General features: G+C 33.9%; 1 protein-coding gene across 2 annotated transcripts in view; it reads left to right on the top strand.

The window, feature by feature from the left end:
• Positions 1-1,232: 1,232 nt before the first annotated feature.
• LOC107449667 (uncharacterized) overlaps positions 1,233-10,318 on the top strand; it is a 33,892-nt gene continuing 24,806 nt past the window's right edge. For both annotated transcript variants that reach the window (XR_006226224.2, XM_043051568.2), the window contains exons 1-2: positions 1,233-7,985; positions 9,090-9,239. Coding sequence is in view for 1 of the 2 variants with exons in the window: in XM_043051568.2 (XP_042907502.1) it covers positions 1,326-7,985; positions 9,090-9,239 (6,810 nt within the window). In the remaining variant the exon portion in view is untranslated. The remainder of the gene's footprint in view (positions 7,986-9,089; positions 9,240-10,318) is intronic.

The following is a 10,318-nucleotide window of genomic DNA, read 5'->3' as shown; positions in this document are numbered from 1 at the left end:
ATTTTTATGGATGACAATGCCCGGCCACACCGTACTGCTAATGTTCAAGAGCTACTGGAAAGTGAAGATATCACACGAATGGATTGGCCAGCTTACTCTCCAGATCTAAATCCCATAGAGCATGTGTGGGATGCATTAGGGAGACGTCTTGCGACACGACAGTATCCTCCTGGTAACACCCATCAGCTGAAAGATGCGTTAAAGGAGGAATGGAGACGTTTACCCCAAGAACTCCGGGATAATCTGGTGCTTAGCCTGGAGAGACGATGCCAAGCAACTATTACAGTAAGGGGAGGGCATATCCCATACTAGGGAACATCTGCCAGTTGTACTTAGGCTTCTTCAGGCAATCATGTGTAACGCCACTATATGTCAAATAAAGCCTTTTTTTGTTCCATACTCTTTTTTAAGCTTTATATTCATTTCTGCGCCATTATACTTTTACCATCGTTTAAGTACAAAATAATGTACATCATATTCAAATTTCATGTCAATCGGATGATTTCTTGTAGAGTTATGACAAAAAAACGCACTTGTTGCTTAAGTTTTGCACACCAGTGTATTACATGATTTACACAACAGACTATAATGCATATTATATTCCTTGATGCATGTGTTACACTTATTTCAGAAAACTCTAAATGCAATCACAGAAAATCATGATATGTCTCATTAGGACATATCTTAAATATCAAAATTTGTTAGGTTAGCTCTTTGCAAGTAGTAAAACAACATAATAAGTACAAATAAACAGATTAACCAGACAATTATTTTAGTACTGTGCGAAAGTACCCTCCTCAGTGTCAAGGCAACAGAAGGTGATATTCATCTGTTGCTTCTGTATTAACAAAGGTACTTATGTATAGTACTGAAACAAATCAGTTAATTGGTGCTAGTTATGCTGTTTGTTTCTTAATTCTTCTCATCTTGTACTCATTTTTTTCTAGATTGAAAATTTAGAAGACCTTCTGAAAGAGAAAGACAATCAAGTGGACATGGCACGTGCCCGACTGACAGCAATGCAGGCCCATCACTCCTCTTCTGAAGGTGCACTTTCAAGTTTAGAAGAAGCGATAGGGGACAAGGACAAGCAGATCACACAACTCCGAGAGCAACGAGACCGCGCAGAGCAGGAGAAGAACGAAGAACGCGAGCTTCACGAGAGGGATATAGCTGAGTATAAGATGAAAATGCATGCACTGGAGAGCGACATGGAAAAGTTACAGGTGAGATTGGAGAAAGCGGCCACAGAAAAAGATAGAATAGAGGTTAAGCTTGAAAATTCTCAATCTGAATTAGGTCAGGCCAGAGCAGAGTTGGATAAAATGCAGTCAGAGATGATGAAGCTTCAGAATGAGTCTGACCGCAGTCGCACTGAGTTTGCTAGGCTTGCCCTGGAGAATGAGAGAATGCGAGAGCAGTCTGGGCGTTTGAAATCCGATTTTGATAGAACTCAGACTACATATGGCATGTCCCAAATGTACCAATCTGATGAATATGAACGTATTCAAGATCGTTTAGAAAAGGCACAGACTGAACTACGCAGAGTTCAAGCGGAATATCGCATGCACCAGGCTGAGCAAGATCGTTCGAGAGGGGAAGTCGAGCAACTTCAAGAAAGAATAGAGCGCTCTCAAGGTGAAATATATCGTCTGAAAGCTAAACTAGAGAATGCCCAAGCTGACAAAGAAAGCATTCAAGAGGAGTATGATCGAGTACAGTCAACAGTTGCGCGCTCACAGAGTGAGCGAGATGCCGCACTGGCAGAAGCAGAAAAGCTCCGCACTGAACTGGATCGAATTCAAACACTACTGAATAAGAGTCAGTCTCAAAATGAAAAAACACAGTCTTCATTAGACAAGGCACAAATGGATTCGGATCGTATTCAAGAGAAGTTGGATAAGGCGAATGCAGAATTGCGACGTATGCAGGTAGAAAGAGAGAGGGCTCAATCTGAATTAGACAATCTACAGTCCCAACTGAGCCAAGCTCAGATGAATTCATTAAAATTCCAGAAAGAAAAAGAAATGATAGAAGTGGAAGCAGAAAAATCTCAAGAGAAGTATGAAAAAACTCTTGCGGCACTGCAACGACTACAAAAGGAAAAAGATATCACTAACTTAGATTTAGAAAAACTTCAAGAAAAATCGGATTCTTTACATGCGCAACTCACAAAAGCTTTAAAAGAAAAGGAAAATACTCAGGCTGAATATGACATCATTAAAGATCGCCTTGAAAAGACTCAAAATCAACTGGAAAAATATTATAATGATTACGATTCTTCCCAAAAAGAAGCTAAATCTTATCGAGAAAACGTTGAAAAGTTACAAGCTCAGTTGCAAAAATCGCAAGAGGAACGAGACAATGCAAGAAGAGAATATGACAAACTGACAGAAAAATCGGAAAAATCGCATTCAGATATTTATAAATTACAAGCAAAGTTAGATCAAATGCATACTGATATGGAAAAATTAAGTTTGGAGTTAGAAAAATCTAATCTTTCTTCAAATAAAACTAAAGAAGACTATAAAGGTGCTGTGGATGAATTGGAAAAGTTTAGAGAAATGCATTCCAGAACTGCTGCGCAACTGACTATTTCCAAGGAATCTGAAGAAAAACTTCGCTTGGAATTGGACCGTTGTCAGATGGAACTAAATGTCATGCGAGAGCAATATGACAAGTCTCAGGATTCATTAAGAAAAGCTCAAACGCAATTAGAGAAACTGCAATCTGAAATTGATGGTCTAAAGAATGAATTGAATAGAGTGACTACTCAAATTGGAAAAACCCAGTCTAGCCATGAGAAGTCACAAGAAGACTTATCAAGATCTCAAAAAGAAATTGAAATATTGAAAGAAAAAGTCGAACGATTACAGGCAGAATTGAATAGAACGCATGCAGAAAAGGATAGATTGCAAATAGAAAGTGCCAACTTGAAATCAGATGTTGAACGATATCAAAGCCAAATGCTTAAACATCATACCAATCAAGAAAAAGCTATGTTTGAAATTGAAACATTGAAAGATGAATTGGAAAAATTAAAACTTAAACATGATAAGACTGAAATGGAGTTGGAAAAATGCTCAAGGGATAAAGAGAAAACTCTAAACGAGTGTAACAAAGTTAAAGCAGAAGTGGATAAGATATCAAATGAGAAACGTCTGGTAGAAATAGAGAAAGATCACCACGTTGAAGAAATTTCCAAGCTGCATATTGAAGTGGATAAATTGAAAAACAAATTGGAACTTTCAAAAGATGAAGTGAAAAAATATCAAGAATTAAAACATCAGCATAATATGGAAATTGAGCGAATGAAGCATGATCTTGAAGTAGCTGAGTTGAAAGCTGAAAGGCATGCCACCTCAGAGGATCGACAAAAACAGGAGGTTGAAAAAGTTAAATTTGAATTGGAAAAAGTAACTGATAGACATGAAAGGACACTGGCTGATTTGAAAAAAGTACATGTAGAGAGAGACAATCTGGAGGGTGAGTGTAAAGCCCATCAATCTCAACTAAGTCAGTTACAATCTCAGTTGGATAGTTTACAGACTACTCACCATGCTTCAGATACAGATCTTCAAAGGGCTAAAGCTGAAACAGAACGCATTAGAGCTCTTCACCACAAATCTGAAGCAGAGCTGCACAAAACTATTGCTGAAAACAGTAGACTTCAAATAGAAATAACTAAACTAAAGGAAGAACTTGAAGAAGCTGAACAATCTTTGGCCAGACACCTCAAAGATCAGTCTTCTGGAAAAGGAGAAGTTGAGAAACTACAAAGGGAAATAGATAGATTGAAAGACAAACTAGACAGAACTCTAACAGATGCTCGTCGTTCTGCAGATGATAAAGACAGATTAGAGGCAAAATTACAAGAAGTATTGGGAGAACTGGATCACCATCGATCAGTAAGAGGTAAAACTGAAGAATATCAGCAAAAATCAAGAGTTGAGTTGGATTATTCTCATATGGAATTGCAGCGGCATAAGAGGGAGTTGCAGAGGCTTGAACAGCAACTGGAAGAAACTATGAATGAAAACAAAGAATTAAGAAGAGAGTTATCTAAATCTCTCGAAACGATCAGCAACATCCAGAGGCAGTTAGAAGATTCACAAGTTGATCTGAAGAGGGCAGAAGAACACAACAGGAAACTAAAATCAGAAGCCAATTCTCAAAGAACGTTTGAATCAGAACTTCTTAAGACTGAAGAAGAACTTATGAGTGCAAATGCTGAAATAAGGGACTTAAGGGTTGAGTTAGCCAAATCATATGAGGATGCATCTAGTCTTCAAAAACAATTAGAGGAAGTGCAAAAGGACGTGAAGTTACTAGTGGAAGAAAATAAAGTATTAAGGAATGAGCAAATAAAATCTCAAAAGGCTGAAAATGAATTGGAAAAAATTGAAGAACAACTGTTTGGCGCTAATGCAGAAAACAGAGAGCTAAGAATGGAGCTTGCAGAAACTTATGAAACTGTATCTAACTTGCAAAGAAGACTGGATGACTTAGAAAGAGAATTAAAAACTGTAGAGGACCAAAACATCAAGCTCAGAGCTGAACAGGCTAAATCTCAAAGAACTGTTGAGAGTGAACTTATAAAGGTAGAAGAAGAATTATTAAATGCTCATTCTGAAAAGAAAGAACTTCGAATGGAGCTTGCTAAGTCTTATGAAACAATTTCAAGCCATCAAAAACAACTTGATAAATACCAGATAGAACTTTCAAAAGCAGAAGATGATATCAGTAAATTAAAAAAAGAATTAGACAAAAGTCAGCTCTCTCAGTCCCGTTACAATAAATTAGAGGAAAAGTTATATCAAGCTAATTCTGAGAACTCTGAAATTAGAGCAGAAACAAAGAAGTTGTATGAGAAGGTTTCTAACATTCAAAAGTTACTGGATGACGCAAATTCGGAACTTAAAAAAGCTGAAGAAAGCAATCGTCTCTTAAGAATTAGGCTTGAAAAATCTCAAGACAAAGACAAAGAGTGTAAAAAGATGGAAGATCAACTCCAAACATTAAGTACTGAAAATAAAGATCTAAAACAAGAGTTATCAACTCTCCAAGAAAAGGTATCAAACATAAAGATGAAATTAGAAGATTCTCAAAATAACTGCATGACTCACGAGGAGCGTAACAGGAAACTCAGAACCGACATTGAAGTTCTGAAGGAAAAAATGGATGACGAAGTCAATAAATTTTCAGACCAACTACAAAATTCTGCTTCTGAAAATAAAGAGCTACGTTTGGAACTGGTTAAAGCATACGAGTCAATATCCACTACTCAGAAGCAACGAGATGATTTAAACAAGGAAGTTAAGAAATTGGAAGATAAAATTGAGAAATACCGATTAGATCTAATGCAATCTGAGAAAAAAGCAAGTGACTATAGCAAAGTTGAAATTGAGCTGAAAAGAATGAATCAGGATAATCAGTCTTTAAAGGCTGAGCTATCAAAATCATATGATAATATTGCCAACTCACAGAAAAGGTATGAAGAACTTTTAGACAAGAAAAATGATGCAGATAATTTAATAAGAGAATTAAAGAGTGACTTAGAAAAATATGTTAAAGTCGACGTGGAGAAAGGAAAATACAAAGATGAGCTTATAAACTCTCAGAGCGAACTTAATGAAACTAAAAAAGAGTTGTCTAAACAATATGAAATGATATCTAATCTCCAAAGTGAAATAAAAAATATAAGCTCACAAATAGGAAGAAAAGATGATGAAATAAGAAAACTGCATGCCAGTGTGGAAAATACCAAAGAAGATTATGCAAATGATACAAGTGCCCTTAATAAAAAACTTAAAGAAATATCGTCTGAAAAAGAACTTCTGGAAGATAAGGTCAAAGTGATGAATGATAAAGTTAAGTCCCTAGAGAAGCAGCTGAGTGATGAATCATATGAATTAACTAAAGCACAGGAATTTAATCAGAAAATTAAATTTGAATTAGAAAAAGCTGAAAATCGGTTAAAAAGTGAGCTTCAGAAAACTGAATCTCTTTATGATATCAATGAGGAAAACAAAACATTAAGAACTGAGCTTACCACTTGTCAGGAAACGATATCTGATATTCAACATAAAATAAATGAAATGTCAGCTGAAAATAAAAGATTAAAGGATTGCGAAAACAAGTTGAAGCTTGAAATTGAAAAATCTAAAAATATTGATAAGGAATTAAAGGAATTGCAACAAAAATTTGAGAAACTTAATAGGGAAAATAAGGAGTTCCATAGTCAAATTGATGAATATAAGCAAGTGGTTGAACAGACTCAGAAGTTATATATAGACACCCAAAGACAACTAGACGAAGCTCAAGGAACTTTAAATAAAACACAAAAACAGCATACTGATGTTCAAAAAGAACTTGAGAATTCTAAAAAGACAGTTTCTGAGACGGGTAAGATGTATAGAGATGCCCAAAAAGAGTTGAGTGAGGTCAAAGAAAAGTTAATAGAGAAAGAAAAGAAGCTACAGGATACTCAAACTGAGCTGCAGAAATTCCAAGAACGAAATAAAATATTAGAGGAACAACAGAATGCTACTCAGAAAAGTATTTCTTCAGAATTTCAACGGTTAGAAGAAGATTTACAAAACTCCATGATGGAAAATAAAGAACTACAAATGGAGCTTAAAAAGTCTTATGATGATATTTCTGATTTGAAAAAGCAAATTGAAACATATCAAGCAGATTTTCAGAAACTTAAAGAAATAAACAAAAAACTGAAATCTGATTCAAAATCTAAGAAAACGTTAGAAAGTGATGTCCAGCGATTAGAATCTGATCTCCAAACTGAGAAATCTGAGAATCAGAAATTGAAATCCGAACTGAGTGAGTATCACGAAAAATTATCAACCTTGCAAAAGAAGATTGAAAATACTGCTGTAGAGCTTGATTTTACCAAAGAAGAAAATAGAAACTTGAAACAAGCTCACCACTCTGCTCAACGGAATATGGAAAATGAAATTAAGACTTTAAAAGACAATTTAGAAAATAAAAGTTCCGAAAATGCAGAAATTAAAAATGAGTTAGCAAAATCTTATGAAGCAGTTTCGAATCTTCAAGAAGAGGTGGAGAAATATTTATCTGAGCTTAAAAAATTGAGGGAGGACAATAGAAAACTTAGAAGTGAACGTTTAGTTTCCCAAAAAACTGTTGAATGCGAATTCCAAAAGGTTGAAGAACAACTAGTTAATACAGAATCGGAATTGAAAGATTTACGGACGGAGGTGAAGAAATCCCATGAAGCAATAGCAAATCTGCAGAAAGAACTTAGTGATTCACAAAATGAATGCAGGAAGTTGAAGGAAAGTAACAAGAAATTGAAATCCGAGCAGTCCAAGAGCCAAAAGAGTATTGAAACTGAAACTCAGAAACTTGTTGAAAAAATTGAAAGCTTGTTAGTTGAGAACGAAAAGTTAAGCACTGAAGTTAATCAGTATGCTGAAACTTTAGGCACTTTAAACAAACAGATGGCTGAAGACAGAAAAGAAATCGAAAAGTTGAGGGCTGAAAGAGATAAACTAAATGCTGATTTGACAACGGTGAAAAAGAGCATGGAAGCAGAATTTAATAAAATTGAAAAAAGATTGCAAGGAGGTGATACTGAGAAGCAAGAACTTCGCGCAGAGCTGGCAAAATCTGGAGACACTATTGCAACATTCCAAAAAGAGCTGGAAGCTTGTCAGGTTGAATTGCAGAAGAGCAAGGAACTTAATCAGCAGATGAAAGCTGAATTGCAGAAGGTACAAAAGAATGTGGTTAAACCTGCGGCTACTGAAAAGTTAGAAAAAGAAAATGTCAGATTACAAAAATTAATTGAAAAGCAAAAAGCGGAGGCTCAAAAGAATGCTCAAGAAGTTGAAAAGCTAAAAGCAGATTTAGAAAAATCCCAAAATGAAGTAAAATCTTTTGGTGTGGAAAGAGAAAGATTCCAATCTCAATTAGAAATGCTCGTACAAGAGATTGAAAGAAGCCAGGTCAGTGTCTGTCTAGTATATTTCATAGGGCATTATAGTTTTGGTTCAACATCATAGAGCTGCATTATTTTTTTGGTTCAACGTAGTAGAGCTGCATTGCCTTTTTCTTTGTTTCAACACTGTAGAACTGCACTATATTTTCGTTCAATATTATAGATTATACTTGGTTGTTTAGTAAGCATGGCTATTTTAGGATTTTACATAAATATTTTAAGTTTACCCTATGCATATTTTAAGTTATTTTCTTTATATTTTGCGAATTATGACTTTTTTTATTTTTATTATTCATTTCTATTTATTTGCTGCTGTACATTTTATTAGAGTGTATAAAATTGAAAAGCTTAGTGAAAGAGATGTTAAGTGATATTTTGCAAGTGTGAAAGTTGCTTGGTTTTGTTTTCAAATTTATTATGACCCAGCACAATAATAGACCATTAATTTTTTCGGAAAAGTTTTAAAATAGTGTGATTTTCAAGGGAATCTATAATCAACTTCTTGGTGTTTCTGTGCATTTTAAGTTTTTTTTTCTCCCTCAAATTCATTAAAATATCATTTAACATGTCTTTTTTACTAAATTCTTCAATTGTATTAATATTTATATTTCATGTTGCTTTAATATATATATTTTGCTATGTAATCACTATGCTTCTCAAAACTATGGTGTAAAGTGAGAAAAAAAACTTTATCAAAATTGGATAAATTATTATCGAAAAGAATCATCGTCAAGTTACAAGTATCGAAACTAGTTTTAGTTTTATTGTTTGCTGAAATAGGAATAGTTTCTAATTGTGGGTTTAATATTACATAGTTTCTAATTCAAGGTATAAGGGAAGGGTTTCAAATATTTCCTTTTTGTGTTCTTTCAATTTAACTAAGAATAAAATTAAATTTGATATTTTTAATCCCAATTTGATTGTGATTTGCATCGATGATGATTCTTCAGCCTTTGGCAATACTCCTGTTTTCTGTTTCTCTTAAATTAATTGTCGTCATTAATACCTTTTTTAATTGATTTTTGAGAATTTTGAGTGATTGCAGAATATTCATTATAAGAGATTTAAAAAAAATATTCATATTACAATGTACTATTTTGTATTATATTAGATGCAAGGAGGTCCTGGTGGTCCACAGCAAGCTGAATTAGCAACTCTGAAAAAGCAAGGGGAAGAGAAGCAGAAGAGGATAGAAGATCTAGAGAATATGTTGAAAAAATGTAAAGAAAAAATCAAACAAGCAGAAACGCAAGCACAAAAGGTATGACTGATAAAAGGAGGATAGGTTTCATTTCTTTTTTTGAGTTCTAACTATGATTGATAATTTTTTAGATACCTATATTAAAGACCAAGGGTCTGCCAAAACCTAGTTGCTTAATACTTAAATGGTACTTTTTGCCCTGTGTGGGTTATGACAATAGTAGTAAAAGGTTGTTTGCAGATTTATTTCCTGTGATAGGAAATTTCGTTTATTTGAATTCCTGGTTCAGGAATTAGTTAGGAATCAAAGTAGATAGTAATAGATATATAGTAAAATGAAAAAAGTATATTTTATCAATATCTTTTTCTTAATGGCACAAGTGGAGTGGTAATCGTAGGGAAACTCTGTTTTCCAAAACATTTGATTTATTACCCATTGGCAAAATGGGTGTTGTTTTGGGTTTGATGGCGTGCACACTTTATTTGGACATCACACTTTTCAACTGTGCTCAAGAGTAATAGTAAACAGTGCGTATGTGTCGTCATTGCATGCGTTGTTATGGTGACTGCTGTTGCTTGATAATTTTTTCTTTCTTTTTATTTCCATTGCAAGCATTTTTAATGTATTTACATAATGATAATTTAAAGTATTTTTATATTCTTTTTATTATTATCTTATAATTACTGTTGTGACGGTGATTTTAATATAAATATAAATACTGACGAAGAAAAAGTATTTTGTGAAGTCTTGAAACACGTATATAGGCATGATTTGAAAACCAGTCCGACAACAAGAGGACAAACATCAATTGAAATAGTTTTTGCAACCCATGACATGAAATGTTGTGGCGTTTATCGGAGTCAATCCAGAAAAGAAAAAAAAGCATTTGACCAATGGATAACCAATGATCATAATAAAGAGATCATAATTTTTTCCTTTTTAAGCAGCTTTTAGACGCAGAATTTTTAAAATTTTATTTTAAAAGTCACCAAATTGAGCGATAGGAAGCTTTATAATAAATTTATTTCTATTATTGTGAATTAAAACTATTTTAGTTTAATAAATTTATTTATTTTAAGGGCTGACTTGCTATTTTTTTTAGCTGAGCTTAAGTATTTTTCTTTTCACTTTTACTGTGG

The sequence above is a fragment of the Parasteatoda tepidariorum genome, chromosome 5 (assembly GCF_043381705.1).
Source record: "Parasteatoda tepidariorum isolate YZ-2023 chromosome 5, CAS_Ptep_4.0, whole genome shotgun sequence".
NCBI classification, from domain to species: Eukaryota; Metazoa; Arthropoda; class Arachnida; order Araneae; family Theridiidae; genus Parasteatoda; species Parasteatoda tepidariorum.
This window is presented reverse-complemented; position numbering and strand designations above follow the sequence as displayed.